The 17,454-nt window shown below is 45.2% G+C and overlaps 2 protein-coding genes across 3 annotated transcripts in view; one reads left to right on the forward strand and one right to left on the reverse strand.

The window, feature by feature from the left end:
• Nucleotides 1-7,775, forward strand: part of CCDC69 (coiled-coil domain containing 69) — a 39,960-nt gene extending 32,185 nt beyond the window's left edge. For both annotated transcript variants that reach the window (XM_081181148.1, XM_081181147.1), the window contains exons 7-10: nt 315-434; nt 1,739-1,836; nt 2,902-6,968; nt 7,386-7,775. In XM_081181148.1, coding sequence (XP_081037274.1) covers nt 315-434; nt 1,739-1,836; nt 2,902-3,067 — 384 coding nt within the window. In that variant the 3' untranslated portion in view covers nt 3,068-6,968; nt 7,386-7,775. The remainder of the gene's footprint in view (nt 1-314; nt 435-1,738; nt 1,837-2,901; nt 6,969-7,385) is intronic.
• Nucleotides 7,551-15,916, reverse strand: LOC308580015 (platelet-derived growth factor receptor-like protein). Its single transcript, XM_081181136.1, has 6 exons — nt 15,727-15,916; nt 13,726-14,062; nt 13,431-13,582; nt 12,634-12,927; nt 8,951-9,090; nt 7,551-8,516 (listed from the first exon to the last, which is right to left on the reverse strand). Exons 1-6 carry the CDS (start codon nt 15,779-15,781, stop codon nt 8,295-8,297), a joined length of 1,200 nt encoding a protein of 399 aa, XP_081037262.1. The 5' UTR covers nt 15,782-15,916; the 3' UTR covers nt 7,551-8,294.
• Between the last annotated feature and the right edge of the window lie 1,538 nt (nt 15,917-17,454).

Consider the following 17,454-nt stretch of genomic DNA (forward strand, 5'->3'; position numbering starts at 1 on the left):
GGGGAGACAGTGAGTCCCTGGATGTAGTCTCGGTAGTGGCGCCCACCCTGTGGAATGCCCTCCTACCAGATGTCAAAGAAATAAATAACTATCTGACTTTTAGAAGACATCTGAAGGCAGCCCTGTTTAGGGAAGCTTTTAATATTTGATGAATTATTATATTTTGCTGGAAGTTGCCCAGAGTGGCTGGGGAAACCCAGTCAGATGGGCGGGGTATAAATTGTTGTTGTTGTTAATGTGGTTCTCCGTGAAGATCTGCTTTGCCAGCTTTCTAGTTAAGGGTGCATTTTGACATTTCCCCTGTTGTTTTCTAGGATTATGGGAGTCCCAGCCAGTTCTGGGAGCAGGAACTAGAGAGTCTACATTTTGTCATTGAGATGAAGAATGAACGCATTCACAACTTGGACAAAAAGCTGCTCAACCTGGAAACAGTGGTGGGTTCGATGTACTCATTTTCATAGCTATTCCTAAGACTTGGTGGGGTCTTGCAGAGAGGACCTTGTGGTCTGCCGTTCAAAACTCGCAAATTTCTGAGTACCACAAACACTTTCTCTTGAGCAGGGATGGAGAACCTGTGACCCTCCAGTTGTCTGGGGATGACATAGCTCATCATCCCAGACCATTGGCTATACCAGCTGGGGCTGATGGGAGATGGAGTCCCAACAACATCTGAAGGGCCACAAACTCTTCAGAATCTCGATCACCAGACTTCTGTGGCTTCCTGCAGAAGACAACACATTCCAAGTCCTGCATCCTGGCCTTTAAACTGCCCCCCCTCAGCAAGACCAACATCCAAGACCAGGGCCAAATTACACACAGTGCTAAGTGTCTTGATTGAAATTCATAATTGTGAGTTCAAATGTGGATAGCAGCTGTGGAGAATGTTCTTTTAATTGGGATTAGGAGCATAATGCATGAGAAGACTTGGGGTTCATTTCATATGCTTCCCCATCCTGTTATTATCCCAACAATATTGGCCACTTTCTTGGAAGCTGTTATGCTGGGAGGGAAACTCCCATCAACACCAGTGTGGAAACATCCCTTCCAATGCAACTAGCCACTTCAGGTGGGGAATTTTTGTTGGGACCACAGCAGAAGGGGAAGGATTAAACTCTCCTGATAGCATCATGAGCACAAATCATCATGGATGAAGGATGTCTGGAGTGGACCAAAGAGTATTCTAAAGACAAAATTTGATTATAGGTGTATTAATCCTTTAAGGTCTGTGGGAAGAAACATCTAGGTGAATGGAGCATGGCTGTGTTTGACGGAAGCAATTCCATGTTCAGAAAATGCTTACTGGCCCAAAATGGCCACAACTGCAGCTCAGTTGCTTGTGAAGTGAGGTGGGCAACTGCAACTCTCTTAAAAAACAAACTGGGGTTCTGCTGTACTACTGAAGTTCTTCTTGGTAGGTGGATCATATGGGTAGATAGCTCTGAACTAAAAGAGATACATGAGCCTGAACTGGCAGAGACTACATACAAGCCTACATTGCCACAGCAGTCAGAGACAGGGCAGACACCATGTTTGGTGCCTCTTGCAGACTTTCCTGAGTGACATAACCTCCAACATATTTAATAAGAAGGGGGTTCCATGCAGACATGTTCCCACAAAGTTTTAAAATACCTAATTGGGAGATTACTTGATGTTATTGCATGCGTGGAATACCTGTAGCTGGGGTGAACTGTGTTGCAATTGCATTTGGTGTTTGATCACACCCTTGGCCTGCTTACAGATGGAGAGAAATTTGTTGCTCGAGGAGAAAGTTAAAACCCTTCAACAGGAGAATGAAGATCTCCAGGTTCGGATGCAGAACCACATGGCAGTGACAAGGTGAGACCTTCAGCTGCAGTAAGCATCTATTTCCCACTTCACCTTGCTGAAGGGCCCTTGGGACGGTGCACCTAAAGAGGGCCCAGGGAAAGCCTATGGGTCAAGACCTAAATTCAGTGTGCTTGTCCTGCATAACCAGATGCAGCCCACCAGAGACTGTACATTGTTCTAAGTGACGCTAATAATTGTGTTTTTATATTGTTGTAACCCACCATTGGGCCTTCTAGAGAAGGGTGGGTAAGAAACCCTATAAATCAAAATAATAATTACAACAATGGTGATAGGATCAGCATAGACAGCATAGCTGTGGCAGTGCCAAACCAGCTATCACAGTAGCAAATCTGTGTGCTAGAGAGGACCTCTTCTCTGATGTGCTTCCTGCTCAACTTCCTGTGTCAGTGTGCTATTGTGATTGGAAAGGTTGCTATAAAAAGAAAGGAAGGAAGGAAGGAAGGAAGGAAGGAAGGAAGGAAGGAAGGGCTCAATTAAGGGAGTCTTTGGTGGTTTATAAAAGCATTTTTCTGAACATTTGTAGTGTGTGCGTTTCATGTTCCCCACACCCAATTTCAATACCATTACATTTCCCCACAGTATTACATCTTCCCACTTCATTTGACAGAGGTGAGAAAGTGCTCATGATGAAAACTGAGGGCCACTCACTTAAGATGTGTAGCTGCCTGCTATGTGTTCATTTTTACTTACAGGGGCAAGGGAGCCTGATTCCAATTGTGAAGACAGCCTATGGGAAGCAGGGGGTCTATGGAAGGGGAGGCATATCTCTTCACCTCCCCCCTGGGGCCTGAATGGAGCTTGGTCCCTCCACAAAGCTTGGCACCAATATGGACGTTCCCCTCCCCATAGGCCCCACTTGGGGGTGTTGTGGTTGTCATTTTGATCTCAGTAAAGGGAGTCTTCCCTCCTGTCTTCATAGCGGCAAACAGTTGGGGACGAAGGCGAGGGGAAACGCAGTTGCCTGCTACATGTCCAAGTTGGTCCCACCAGCCTATGTCTCTCCACCGGTTCTAGGACTCCAAAGTCATTTGACTCTGTGCTTCTGCCTTGCAGGCAACTGTCCGACGAGCTCCTCACTCTCCGTGAGTCCCTGGAGAAGGAGTCGCAGCTGCGAGCACAAGCTCACCGGGAGAAGGAAGAGCTGCTGTACCGAGTGCTGAATGGCGACTCTCCCCACCCGTTCCCTATCTCCACGGAGGCAACACTCATCGCTACGTAGCATTTGGATAGGCCAGAAAGACTGGGGTGGGGCAGGGAGGGGAGAAGTAGCTCCTTCCTTTTGTTCTAGGCCTCTCTATTGTTGACTAGACCTAGAACTCTCATGCTGAGTGGCACTCGGGTGCAAGGAAGGTTCCAGAGGTTCCGTGTGCTTTGATATTCTCCCATAGGTGGCCTCGTTGTTTTGTGACACTTGAAGAGATTGAACTGGCCTGCCTTAGGAATAAAGGGGGGTACTCCTCACCCCCCTCACACACAAAAAGAGGTCAGCTTTAATGCTAGCCAAGACGTTTCTGTGTATGCCACTAAGCACTGACTAAGGGTCTTGCCCCACCCCACTCCCTCAGGGAGGTAGCAAGACTTGCTACCTCGTATATATTAGGCCATGGTGGAAATGGCGGAGATACGATGGGAATCCGAGTGACCCATAATTTAAGATTTCAGTAGAAAAAGCAATAGGTGAGAAGAAGCCATAGGATAGAAGAAAGGCAATGGAAGTTTGAAGGCGCAGGCCCAGATCCGAACGTCCTTTCATCTGCCAGGTTTTGGAGGAACCAGATTTTGCATGCCCACAACTGTTTTGGTCTGAGCTGGAAGAGGCAGACCGGACCACAAACTTGCATTTTGATTCCTAAATGCAAAACTTTGGAGAACTCGGGCAAAAATATGGATACAAACTTCTGTGGCTGAGGTCCATTATAGATGTTCACCCAGTCACAAAGGAGCTACTCATCAGCTCCTGTGTTTCTAAGAGAACTTTCTCTCTCTCCAGAAAATGACTCTGCTGTGTCATTTTCTCTGCTCGATGACCATAATCTTTTTTACATACCCTCCTCCATGATGTGTTCAGTCCCTGCCCACATGGCTGCCATCATTTCCATGTTGAAACTGCTGCATCAGATAAGCAGCTGCTGACACGGCTTGGGAGAGAATTGAACGGACACCTCCTTGGGCTCGGTTCCTTTCAAAAAAAATTTTTTTTTCAATAGAAGGTAATTTTGCCTGCTTTTATGAGTTCTTTGTCAGTTTAGAAAACAACAGATTGGAAACGGCCTTAAAATTGCAAGCCTTTGGAAACCAAGGGATTTTTTTTCTTCTTAAAAAAAGCAATTTAGCTTCTTGAGAAGCTGAAAAGGAAGCTGGTGCCCTCCACTGGTTGTGATGAAGCAGTGCTAGTAGTTGCAGAGAAAGGGAAGTTGCTCCAGGCTGGAGAAACTAGAGGCTAAATAGATAGCAGGTGCACGTAATGGTTGTTTCATGGGTTTTTGTTTTAAAAAAGAAAAGATGGTTTGAATTGAGACAAAGGGCGTGTAAAATGTCTTGATTCTAATCAAGAAGCATTTTATACTTCCCTGCGTGGAAACGGTGGTTTGTACTGTGTATGTGAATGTAGCATGTAGTGCAAAAACAGTGGCTCATCGCAGTAGTGACGCTCAGGAAAAACCAGTGAACTTCTGGTTGTTGCCTTGAGAGAACATCACACAGATCTCTGCAATGTGTGGGCCGCCCAGCCGAATGCAGCCCCACCGGCTGTGTCTGGTGGTCAGCCAGGTGTTTCCCACAGACACATGCACACACCCATTTTTGAAGTACCCGATAGATGACAAAACTAGGAGACTGTTCACAGCCGGTGGGCTGCGTCACAGCCAGTGGGTTGCGAGCTGTGGAGGCCTAGCTCAAAGGCGTGGGTTCCGCTTCTGCAGCATGGCTTGGCGACAGTGATGTTTGTTTGCTAATGTGTTCAGTTCTTGAAATCATCATTTGGGCAACCAACAATTGGATCCCACCCAACCCTCCGTCTTGGCAAACCTTTATTTGTCATTCCTCACATATAATGCAGCTCTGTCTGCAGCGGTGAAATGGTTTTATCTTGGAGAAACACAGCTAGCTTGTAATAATGCTGTATCTAATTGAGGCTTTCCACAAAATTTCGGTATGGTATCAGTTGGAAAATCTGTCACTAGTGTATGGCAGAGTGATGATAAGTGGGAGTGAGAAACGGCTAACTAGTGATCACAGTAAATATCTCATATGTGTGTGTTGGTGAAAACCTCTCACCCGCTTTATTATTTTTTTAAAGTGATTTTCTCTCTCTTTTGCATTTATTATGTAAGTTATGAAGCAAATTCTGTGTGGATTTTAGGGAATTGGCAGAGGGGGTGGAAATAATCGAAGTGACCGAGTTTCTGGTACTGTAGTTAATGCCAGCGCTTTTCTGATCTGGCCTTAGTGCTGCTAAAGGAATTCTGAGGCATGGGAGGGCTATTGTGTCAGTCAAAAAGCACATGGACGCAGAAGGGCCCAGATTCAATCCCAGTTTCCAGGTAAAGGTAGTCAGAATGGAAAAGATCCTTACCTGAGAGTTGCTGCCAGTCAGAATAGGCAATATGGACTAGATGGACCAGTAATCTGACTTGGCATAAAGAACTTGGGAAGCTGTGTTATAAGAAGGAAGGCTTCTGAGCCAACAGTTCTCAGGAGAGAAACTCCCCAAAGGCTCTGCAGTCCCACTGAAGGGAGCCAAAGTTGACACCAGATCCAAACCCTGCCAGGTACCTTTAAGAGGTGATACAAATAGCATAGAGTAGCATTGACCAGGTGGCTCTTTCAATCTATTGAGCTGTTTTTCTTGACTCACCCACCATCTTGTAGTGGCCACCATCAGGCAAGGTGTTTCTTACCGTAAGCCTTCAACCACCCAGTCAGAATCAGAGCTGGAAGCAGGCCAAGAAGGACAGGAATAAGACAGGAATAAAACCTCTCACTTTTTTTCCAGAAGAATACAGGGCCCACTCCATTACTTATGTCAGCTTTCAGTACTTTGCAAGGCAGCCAGTGGATAAGCCTAAAAGTGTATACTCAGAAGTAAGCCCCCTTGAGTTCACTGATTCTAACACCCAGGTAAGTGTGTAGAGGATTGCAGCCTCCGTCATAGAAGTGCACCTTGAAATCACTGGCTAATGAAATACGTGAAGTACGCTTTAGCGAAGGAGACAAAGGGCAGGAGCTCTGTTTACAGTTATTAACAAAGAAGGGTGCTTATTTTGATGAGAGTTTGGGGATCTGATCCAGGCATTTCTATGTTAGCAAACAGGGAAGGGTGTTTTGTGTTTTTGTTCACTTAATGATAACAGGTTTTATTATTATATTATTCAGCCTGCTGCAATAGCATGAGAAAGTTGTAAAATGGCGGCTGGTGGAAATTTTCCGGTGTTGCAAAATGAATGTAATTTCTTGCAGCGTACAAATGAATGAAATGTACTTTCCCTCCCATTTCTGAAGTATACTTGTTCTTTATAAGGCGGGGAATGTTTGGCCTCCTTCTCTGCCATCCTCATAACCTCTTGATTTATTTCTTGGTCCCCTGGTACATATCCTTCTTTCCTAATTATGGGACTGTAGGGTGATTCTGATTGTTGGCAACAATGTCGTGTGTGTGCTCTTGCAGAAAGTGGGGTGGGGAGGTCATGAGAAATGGGAGGGGGAGACTGAAAGCTGTTCTCTCAGTCACCTCCCAACATGTAACTGCAAGCTTCCTATGGCTATGGTCCTACACATATGCAATAGAAGGTGAGGCCTTCTGAATTAAGCAGGACATCTGAGTACATGCTTGGGACCTGCATGACTGTGTACACACAGCCCTGACTACTCCATCTGGCTATTTAGTCTGGGGAGGTGGTTTATAGGAGCCCACTGCTACACACATGGAACACTTGGATCCAAGCCAAAGAATTTAAACACCCTTCCCTGATGGGTGATGCTTCTGAAGACTCTGCAGCCTCTAGTAAAAAACTTTATAGTGAAGAGCATTTCAGTTCAGTGGAAAATCACTGGGCCTGCACCTAAAATTGGCTACTTAGACCTAGAGAGGCAAAACAGGCACCCTGGAACTTGTTACAGTGGTGCCCCGCAAGACGAAATTAATTCGTTCCGCAAGTTTTGTCGTCTAGCGAATTTTTCGTCTTGCGAATCACGAAATCCCATAGGAATGCATTGAAAATCAATTAATGCGTTCCTATGGTCAAAAAAAGTCCAAACAAAGCCAGATTTGGTACAACAGCAGTTTATTAACTGCTCTTTAAAGTCACACATACTGTAAAGAGCAGTTCAAAAATTGAAGGGAAAATAAATTAACTTTATAAACAAAACATGTCTTTGTTTTTAGACAAAGGAAACAAAGTCGCGAGACGTTTTCGTCTTGCGAAGCAAGCCCATAGGGAAATTCGTCTTGCGAGGCAAATCGAAAACGGAAAAACCTTTCGTCTAGCGAGTTTTTTGTCTTGTGAGGCATTCGTCTTGCGAGGTACCACTGTACTTAGAACCAGTTAAGAAGTACAGATGAAAATGGACACCATAAACAACTGGATAAAGTCATAAAAATAAAATAAACTAAACTGATGTTGCCAAAATGCCTTCAGTGCCTTCCTGGAAAATCTCTGGTTGTTCTACCTCTAATTTTCTCTCTTAAATTTTCTTTGTGAAGGCCTTTTTCCCTTTCCTTTTTTTTAGAAGCATTCAGTGATGCAAATTGCTACCTGATAAAGGTTTTACCATTTCCACAAGGGCCAGAGCAGATGAGATGGCATGAACTCCCAGCTCTACATTTTGTCCAATAGGACCTACAGGGTAGATATGGATGTGGGTAATACAGATTTGGATTGCAGTGCTGGGGGACTTTAAAAAATAAATAAATCACCTACTTACTGAAATTCTGCTCATGCATATCTGCCTTCGAAACTGCTGTTGCATGTACACGCATATATGCCGTAACGGGGCATATAGCTGCTGGCAGCGATCTTAATTGGGAAAATTGCAGGGTTAACCCTCCGTAACCAGACAAATGGTCTCAATCCCGTCTGGAGTCTCTCCAGGCTGATATATACATAACATTTAAAGAGGGGTGAGATCGGATCATAGATCTTAATAATCTTGTTTGGCCCTGTGAATAAGATGTTCACACAGAGCCAGAATTCCCAAGATAGCATTTTTCTGGCAATAGTCATGAATATCTTTGAGCGTTTACCTGTCTTTCACAATATCCCTGCGAGCAAAAAGGTACTCTACCTCTGCTTCAAAAAGATTCGTGCTGCTTTAATGAGTCAAGCATGAAAAGGGTAAAGGACAAAATAAAAGAAGGCAACTGTTTATCCCTCAGTTTTTGATGGCAGCCTCTAGTCTTTGGATTTCCAGTAGGACCTGGACTTTCAGCAATGCGGGACCAGAGGCGGTTACCCAGACTTTGCCTTCTTCGGGGCTGGTGAGGCTGGAACCAAGCGAATGCGGGTGGACACTGCAGTGCCTCCTTGCAGATTTTCAGCAGTGCAGGTGTACAAACCATCATCCACAGCACGTGCTTCATCAACGTAAAGGATGCTCTCGGATTCCTGCTGCACCTGCCCACCACGTCGCACCAAATCTGTGCGTTCGCGAACGTAGGGTGGTCTGCCAATCTGAAAGTGAGAAAGGACATTATTTGAGAAACATGGCAGACCACATGGTAGTCAGTGCACAAGAGAGTTTAGCAGTGGCTTTTCCCAGTGTGTGGAATTCTAGCGGCACCCACTCCTGTAACTTGGAAATTATTCAGGTGCAAGCAAACCGCATGACAAGGCTGCCTGGTGTTTATCCGCAGAGGAACAATTTGTGTTTTCATTCTGCCTCTGGCCTACTCATTTGAGGAGGTCAGGCCAATCATTATTCAGCTTATCTTTGTATGCTCTCATTGGCTAGGTTTGTGGGTTTGGCTAGCCTTTGTTCAATTTCTAAGGGGGAAATTCCACAGATCAGCAGGAAAGGAGATGGGCTTAAAAGACCCGTACTGTTACAGTACAAGCCACTTTTCTTATCCCACACCCACTCACCCCATCAGCAACCTGTTACCTACTTGCTGTCCTGGATATTCCCACGTGAAATCGACAGCAATTTCTGGTTCCCCAAAGACAGTGCACGTGACATTGAAATTGTCTCCAACACGGAAGGAGGCCACTGAAGCTCTGATAGCTGGCTTGGGAACCGAAGAAGGATCTGCAGAGTTGGAAACACACCAAAAGAAATCGGTATATAGGTGTAATGGGAATTGGGGTTGCTTGTGCGTAAACTGCAAACTGCTCCAAGCTAGCCGTGTAGCTAAAACTTTCCCCGGTTGACAGCCCTTGAAACGCGACTGTCTTAGTCACTGGCAGAATCTGTCAGTGGGCGGGACCTAAATTTCTTCCAACATAAAAGTTGCTTGACACCAAGTCTCCTCCTAGATTCTCTGCGTGGAAGCCTTCTGCGCAGCGTGGGCGTGCCAAGCGGAGGTCCTGTGCTCTCTCCGCTGATTTCACTGGAAGAGTCTCTGAGCCTCCCCTCCACCTTGCTCCCGTCTTCCCCTTTCTCCCTGGTGTCCCCTGGATTTCTTTCCCCTGTGGGAACCCTCTCTCTCTCCTTGCTAGTTCCCTCCCCTGCATCACTGGAGCGACTTTCCTCTCCTCTTCCCTCTGATGGCAGTTCCCTGACAATAGGCATCAGTTTCTGCCGCTGCCCCATTGCTCCTTGTGGAGTTGTTAGATAGGCATGGCATGGCGAAATTCTACAGTTCTCCCACTTGGAGCACAGGCTGAATGGAAATGGGGCAGTGGATCCTGAGTCTGAGGCCTCTCCCACACTCTCTCCGGCCTTAGTGATGCTCTGCGACAAGGCCTTGCCTGTGAAGCCTTCTAAATCTGACTAGTAGCCTTTGTGCAAGTCCAGCAATGGGCAAATATTTGCATCAAGGTGTCACTGATAGAATAATGACTCCAAACTTTGACAGGTGCCGCCAACTCCCTGCCAAATCAGAATTACTTCTTGCCTGAGAAAAAGGCCTCATTCAGTGGACATCATGGAAAGTGACAATACTTCCCTCTCCCTTCTCATAGGCTCTCCCAGATTCTGCCTGGGTCCTGATTGCCTGGGAGTTGTATATAAATTATTTTAAATTAGATTAGAATCAGTTTGTTTTTTTAAATAATATTTATTAAAAGTTTAAGAATTAAAGAGAGAAGTAAAAAAAGAGAAAAAAATAAACAATACAAATCAATACATTACAATACATATAAAAAAGCAAAAGACACAATACATCAAAATAAAAACAAAAGCAAAAACAATTAAAAACACATCCAATATTTCCATATTTTTATCTTTCGTTAACTTATTTCATCGACCTCCTCACACCTCCCTTTTTGTGTTCTAGTAATTATTTCAGCAAATCCTTTCCATCTTTCACTGTTTTCTGTCATTTAATTATCTTAATTTATTTTAACCTTATCTTACCATTTAAACCCTAAAACTTATTTATACTTAACTCCTTATAACATTTCTACTAAAGCCATATAATTTCATTCCAACATTTTTCTAACACTCATTAATTTTGCAACATTTCTCTAAATATTTTTTTTTTTTTAAAAAAAATAAATTCCAATCTTCTTCCACCGTCTCTTCTCCCTGGTCTCGGATTCTGTCAGTCCTTTCTATCAATTCCATATGGTCCATCAACCTGGTGACCTTCTGTCCGAGGCTCTTAACTCTTTTCCATGTCCCTTCTGCAGATCTTCTTCATATTTATACATGCACTTTGCTTTATCTTCTGCTGATCTTGTTCTTAATTTCCTTCCTTTGGCGCTGAGGAGTAGATCTCGGGGAAACTCCATCCTAACAATGTCTTTATTCCTTCTCGACCGGTCAGCCCATTCCCCATAGTCAGAACTAAAGTCCAAAAGATATTTCAGAGCGCCAATCTCCCCCTGACCCAAATCCAAATCCCAAAGGCCAGAACATCCCTGAATAAGAGGATCTATCCAACTTTCCTTCTCCAATCTAAGCAGGGCTCCATCCCACCAAATCTGGCTTTCTCTAGATTCGATCGTAAAAGGCAGCAGCTTATGTTCATCAAATTGCCTCTGTGAGGCCGGGGCTCTCTCCACTTGAATTACTTGAGGTTCAACAACAACTTTCTCCTTCGTCTTCTCCACAGCTTGCCATGTCAAAACAGATTCCTGAATCAAATCCTGAGTAGTTTCTGCATAGGTATTCACTTTTTGTCCCCAATCAGTCATTTTCTGTCTCAAATTGTCAATTTTAATAATCATCACGTCCGTCTTCTCATGAAGCTGTTCCAATAAAGCACTTGTCTTGCAAAATGCAATCACCAAGGCTTCTTCTGTCAACATTCTTGTCCAAGGTCAATCTCTGATTCTCACGGTCTTTAATCTCTACAGCTGGAAAATTCCCCAGCTCCACTCCTGCAACAGTTTCAAAAGCTCCCTCTAGAGGAAACAATTTCTATTTGTATCCATCCTTTTAAGCGCAGATCCAGCAACAAAGTTAGTTTCAATTTTCAGGTTTTTTTTACTCCTTTTTAAGTGCAAAAGGAAACAATGGAAACAATACTTCTCTTATTTAACAATCTATCAACATACGTTTTATTCACAGTCAATGAACTTTCCCAAAACGTCAATCTTGCTGGCAGCCCGTTCCCAGGTTCGAAACGGTGGTAATTTATCTTTCTTCACTCTCTCTCCTGCAGGCTTGAACGATCTAAAATTTCCCCCCTCTTCTCCTGCTTCCAAGGGGGGTTTAGTAATTTTAACCGATGGAGATTTAATCCTTTACAAAGAGACTTTCCAGGCTTTAGCTTGCAACATCTTTGCTTCAATCTATTTACAAAAGAGGAAGGCGGACTTCCTGTTTGGAACCTTCCCGTTTCGATGCCAAATTAAGATATTTAGAGATCCAATTTTCTGTTCTACTCACGGGTAGTTGTTTAGAGTCCAATTGTCCACAGGAAAAAGTCAGCGCTCTCCGGCAACAGCAATGCTGCTTCACTCCGTGAAAGAAGCAGTCGATTCGAAGCACCGCGCCGTTCACCCCATGTTGCTCCGGATCCCCGAAACCGGGTTTCCCCGCGAGTAGGGGAGGCGCAAAAGGTGCCAGCCGAATCCCACGTCCACAGGCTTCTCCCGCCTGTGGTTTTTAATGGGTCTCCGCCTCGCCGTGGCGGTCCAGACCCTAATTTCCACGGAGCGGATTCCTCCCGATCAGAGGAAATCCGCCATTGCCGGAGGCGCTAACCCGGAAGTCCTAGGTTAGAATCAGTTTTGGGCATTCCTTTGCAACCTGTGGTCAGCAAACCAAGACTCCTTTTCCTTGATCAGCATGACAATCTCCCTGAGCATAAGCACATCCCTTGGATAGAATGAACACACCTGTATTCTCATAGTCACATTCCCTTTTGCAAAAGAATGGAACTGTTGAGCCTTTCTCAACCTGTGGGTCCCCAGATGTTGTTGAACTACAACTCCCATCATCCCTAGCTAGCAAGGCCAGAGCTCAAGGATGATGGGAGTTGTAGTCCAGCAACATCGGGGGACCCACAGGTTGATAGCCACTGGATTAGCTAAACTTTTTTTACAAGCTGAGTTTTAAAAAAAACATTAAAATGAAAAAGGCAAGCAGATTGGTGGACTTTTCTTTCTCCCTCTCTCTCTTACACACATACACACACTTGGGAGATAGAGAGATAGATGATTAATTGTTAAGGCAACTTACAGTTCACATAAATCAGCATGTATTTTGTGGAGATCTGCCTCACCCCATCCACATTGGCCATGCAGAAAAGGGAGCCAGCATGGGAAGGTTGTGGGCGGTGGATGATGAAGCCCCTCTTCACATCATGCGATATGTCTAGTCCATCCACAAGCACTTTCTCAGGGGGGAACTCCCGGTGCAGCGTCACTTTGGCTGCTGGATTTGTCACCTGGCATGGCAGCAGGGTGGGGTGGTTTGTACGCAGCTGAATCACTTCATAGTAATCTTCTGTGGGCACAAATAGCTCCTGAGGGTCTGAGGGAGAAACAGAAAGGGGCGCTTGGATGTGCAGAGACAGCGTCCTCTCCTGGGCAGGTCCATACATTATTGTCATCTATAGCCTCTCTAGAAAATCCACATGCAATCATTTTTCAAAAAAGCTGCTGCCTCTCAACAAAAACGGTTCCCAGCTTTTGAAATGGCACCTTTGGACTAATCCCCAGGCCATACCCACCCCCCCCCTCCACAGCCATTTCATTTACCAGTCCTCCTCTCACCCTCCGGATGGAATATGCATGGACCGAGGATGGCTGGTGGTGCTGTAAGTGTGTTTAAAAGTAGCCAACTGCACAGACGCAATATTCACATTTGCAGCTCCACCCAGTTTTCTTCTGGCCCTGCCCAGTATTGTCAAGTGACCCTCATAAGTGTGTGGGGGTGTCTTAGGAAATAATGACTAGGAAAGGGGAGACCAGAAGCAGGGAGGAAGAAGTCCACCCCCCCACCACCACCACCTTAAACCAAGAAAAAAGCCTGGCCTGTGAAGAAGATGAATGTTTTTCCCATCTTGTCCTCTCCATCACGACACTCGCTGTCACGGCACTGGAAGGACCAGCAGCTGTACTCGCCCGTGTCTGCCGCGGTGGAATTGGCGACGGTCAGCTGACTGTGCCTCTCAAAGTGTTTGATTCTGAAAGAGAGAAGGGCGAAGATGAGGCAAGGAAGAGCTTTCCCCTCCAGACATGGGACGTTTCATCCATAAGCACATTCACCACTGAACGCAAGACCACGTCACATCTATCCAACACAAGCAGTTGCCGTCAACATGCTCACCGCAGTCGCCTCTCCACGTCGTCATCATCCAAGTAGGGAGGGTATCTCCATTTGACCGCCTTTCCTTTGCAGCGCAAGTCGAGGGCTTCACCTGCTCTTAGCACCAGCGTGTTGGACACCTTCTGGAACTGCCCCTTTGCCACTGCCCTGGTCAGAATGGTCGGCTTCCCTTCCCTGGGAACAGTCGTGGCTTTAACTTGGCTTTTCTTTAGAAACTTTGGAGGCCCCTGTTTAAGTTTTTTACTTGGCACTTTGGGAAATTTGGAGCCACTGGCTTTCAGCTCCTTCGTGGCTGCCTTCTCCATAGCTTTCGGAGGCTTTTCTTTTTGGCATTCAGCTACGAAGAGAAACATTTATATGAAACATCACAGTAGTGGCCTTGACCTGCACTTGATATATATACATGATATAGGACTGGTGTCACCAGTCTCTTGCACCAATCCTATTTTTTTAAACTTTCTATTTATGAACGTCATCTTACCACACCTATCAGGACTATTGCCAATTGAATACAAAGAGTTACCTTGGAAGTTGAATGCCTTGCAAGTCAAACGTTTAGACTCCCAAATGCCGCAAACCCAGAAATGAGTGTTCTGGTTTGTGAACGTTCTTTGGAACCCGAACATCCAACGTGACTTCCGTGGCTTCTGATTGACTGCAGGAGCTTCCTGCAGTCAATCAGAAGCCGCGCCTTGGTTTCCAAATGTTTTGGAAGTCCAACGGACTTCCAGAACAGATTTCATTCGACTTCCAAGGTACCACTGTACACAATACACTAACAGATATTAAGCTTCTCCCAAGTGCGTGCCTTTCAACTGCTTTGGACTACAACTCCCATCAGCCCTTGTCAGTGCTGCTGTGCTGGCCGGGACTGATGGGAGTTGTAGTCCAAAACAGCCAGAGAGCACCTGGTTGGAGGTGGCATGGTGCACATGCATGGGCAAGAGCCCCCAATTGGCTCCACTGGTACATTTGCATCCCACAGATCTTGCTGCCACCTTACCCCTCCTGGCAAGCAGCAGCCAGCGACTCACCTGATAGGTGAGCCCCACCACACCATCTGCTATTGTTTCTGGACTTGAGCCCAAATGAGATCCACAAGCACTGGAACCAGTTGGCAGCCTAGTGGTTCACAGAACATCTTGCCTTAAAGGAGGCTTCCTATCTTTGCCTGCAGAATGAATTTCTCCCGCTCTAAAAAAACTCAAATTAAAATTTTGGACTCTTTGCAAAATGCATGTATCTGCAAGCATAGTCCACCCAAACCATGACATTCTCAAACGGTCCTGATATATCATGTTCAGCAAATCTTCTGGCGAATGTTGATCCTGCAAGTTTGCTGAGTAGCTTTGTTCTCTTGTCTGCCCCTTCACCAGAGGTGTACCTAGGGGTTGGTTCGGGGCAAGGGCAGGTACCCAAAAAGGACCTATCAGACTATGGAGTGTCACTGTGTGACAACACAGTGATGCTGCAATGATAAGATCAAAAGCGGAAGAAGTTTCCTATCCTTCTTGCACCACGACACAAGGGCATTTGGGGTTGTTTTGCCCTTCCTCCTCGCATTGCCCTCATTCTGGATGCTTCAAGTATTTGGGTCATGTAAAATGTAGTAATTTCTAATGTGGTTATTGTGGTAAAGTGGGTATTTTCTGTAGGAGGGTGCCAATACAGCTCCTTGCCAAGGGTTCAAAGGAGCCTAGGTACGCCTCTCCCCTTCCCATATTTATAGCAGTGTTCCCAATTGTTTGGACATGTAGGAAATCTGCACTTGCAATCTAGTCCAAGTCCAGGTCAAAGCTCAGGAGCTGATCTCTACCCCAGATTAGCTCCTGGTGTACGGCAGCAATGAGAGGCTGTGGGTGTTCATGCTCCCCACAAGAAATTCCTTGTGTGGGAAATGGAGAAATGCCCTGAACATTTTAACATTTATTTTTCTGCTAGAGAAGGGAGAGGAATCGTAGGAACACAGAGGGACAAAGGACAAAGGAAAACAAGACTTACCCCAAACAAAGAGGAGGGTGAAGCAGCTCCAAACAGCCAGCACTTTGAAATTCATCCTGGGACGAACCAGACACAAGAAAATGTGTCTCTGCACAGCCAATTTACAAGTGGCGAAGTTACGTGCTGCTGCAACTTTCACAGCCTAGAAGAAATCTCACACCAAAGTGTTCTCCTTGGTGGGCGGGGAAGGCGAGGGGGTGGGTAGTAGGGGGTAGGAAGGAGATTTCAAAGCAAAGCAAACTCATGGCTTGCCCCTTTCAACAAAACCCCTTTCAGACATGAATGCCGCAAGGGGTCAGGATCCGACAGGGGAGGTGAATAGGCCTATTCAGTGCAGCACTCTGTCAGACGCGCTCCAGGCTTAAAACCAACAATTTCCAATTACAAAATATTATGGCTGATCCCTTTTCAGATGCATTCCGCAGAAAGCAGTGGGGGGTAGGCAGAGAAAAGAGTTGATGTTTCTTAGATTTAATGAAAGTAGCTCAGGCGAGGACCAGTGGCCTCTCTCCATTAGAGATGGAAGAGTCTCTTCATTTCTGTTTTCTCAGTTCTTCATTTCTCTAATATTCAGTTCTCCACATTTCCACATCATTATGAGATCTGTTTATTTTTAAAAGTCCTTATAGAAATTTCTCAGAGTTTTAGCTTGAATTTCTCATAGTGATACACATTTTTGTATATTTTGCCCAATATTCTATTCCCCCAAGCAATTTCCCCTAATTCGATGCATTTTTTCTATGTTACTTTCACTAATATATAGCTGTATTTTAGGATACATATTGTTTCAGGAACCCTGGACCAGATAGGTATTGAACCAAAATTCTCCCACCCTCCTCCTCCCAGTACAGCTCCAGAGATGCTGTAAAGCTGCAGATAGTCATCAGATCCTCTGAATACTAAGATGAGATCCTTGAAGAAAGGACAGCCTACAAATGTAACAAAGATATTAAAATATGACTGCTTTACAGCATCTTTAAAGTGAATGTCTTTTGGCAGATCTTTTGATATACTGGACATATTATAAGTAATTTCGTTGTCCCCGATGGGGGCAATGACAATAAAGATATTATTATTAATATTATTATTATTATTATTATTATTATTATTATTATGCACATATAAATGGTAAATCTGTCTTAAACTCTGCTTAAATTGGAGTTATGCTGACACACACACACACACACAGCTTACCAGTATATTGCTGTGACTATACAACTGGGAGTCTGGGACATAAATATCTAAGGTGAAATTAAACGTCACACCATGGTGAACAACTCATTGTTGCAAGCATTGCAGCTGGCCAGATGGAACGATCCTCCTTTCCCTCGCACTCCTGGGTACAGGTGGAGGCAGGGGAAATTCCTTTTTAGCAAGCAAAGCAGGGCTTTCTCTGACTGGACTCAATGAAGTGAATCCCGCCCCTATTTCTTATCTGGATTTCCATTTGACCAGATCAAAAAAGAGCCTTCAGATATATATTTTTCAGAATTTAAAAACTGATTTGTTATAAACTCTCTCGGTTTTCTGTGTCGCTGGCTTCATGCACACTAAATGAGAAACCACACATACAAACCATCCCGTTCGCTGCCCTGGCTTCCTCTTTAGACTTGCGCGCCTCTCGGGGGGGGGGGGGAGGCTTAGCAAGGCTAAAGAGGAAGCCAGGGCAGCGAGCGCGATCCATCCCACTGCCCTGGCTTCCTCTTTAGCCTTGCGTGCCTCTCCAGC

The sequence above is a fragment of the Podarcis bocagei genome (assembly GCF_964188305.1).
Source record: "Podarcis bocagei genome assembly, chromosome: 2".
Lineage (NCBI taxonomy): Eukaryota > Metazoa > Chordata > Lepidosauria > Squamata > Lacertidae > Podarcis > Podarcis bocagei.

What these genes read in the sequence shown, in the direction of transcription:
- LOC308580015 (XM_081181136.1), bottom strand. Translation starts at nt 15,781, where the DNA reads ATGAATTTCAAAGTGCTGGCTGTTTGGAGCTGCTTCACCCTCCTCTTT. An exon ending in CACCCTCCTCTTTGTTTGGG is followed by an intron (nt 14,063 to 15,726) that starts GTAAGTCTTGTT and finishes TTCTCTTCGTAG; the next exon opens with CTGAATGCCAAAAAGAAAAG. An exon ending in GGGAATATCCAGGACAGCAA is followed by an intron (nt 8,517 to 8,950) that starts GTAGGTAACAGG and finishes TCTCACTTTCAG; the next exon opens with ATTGGCAGACCACCCTACGT.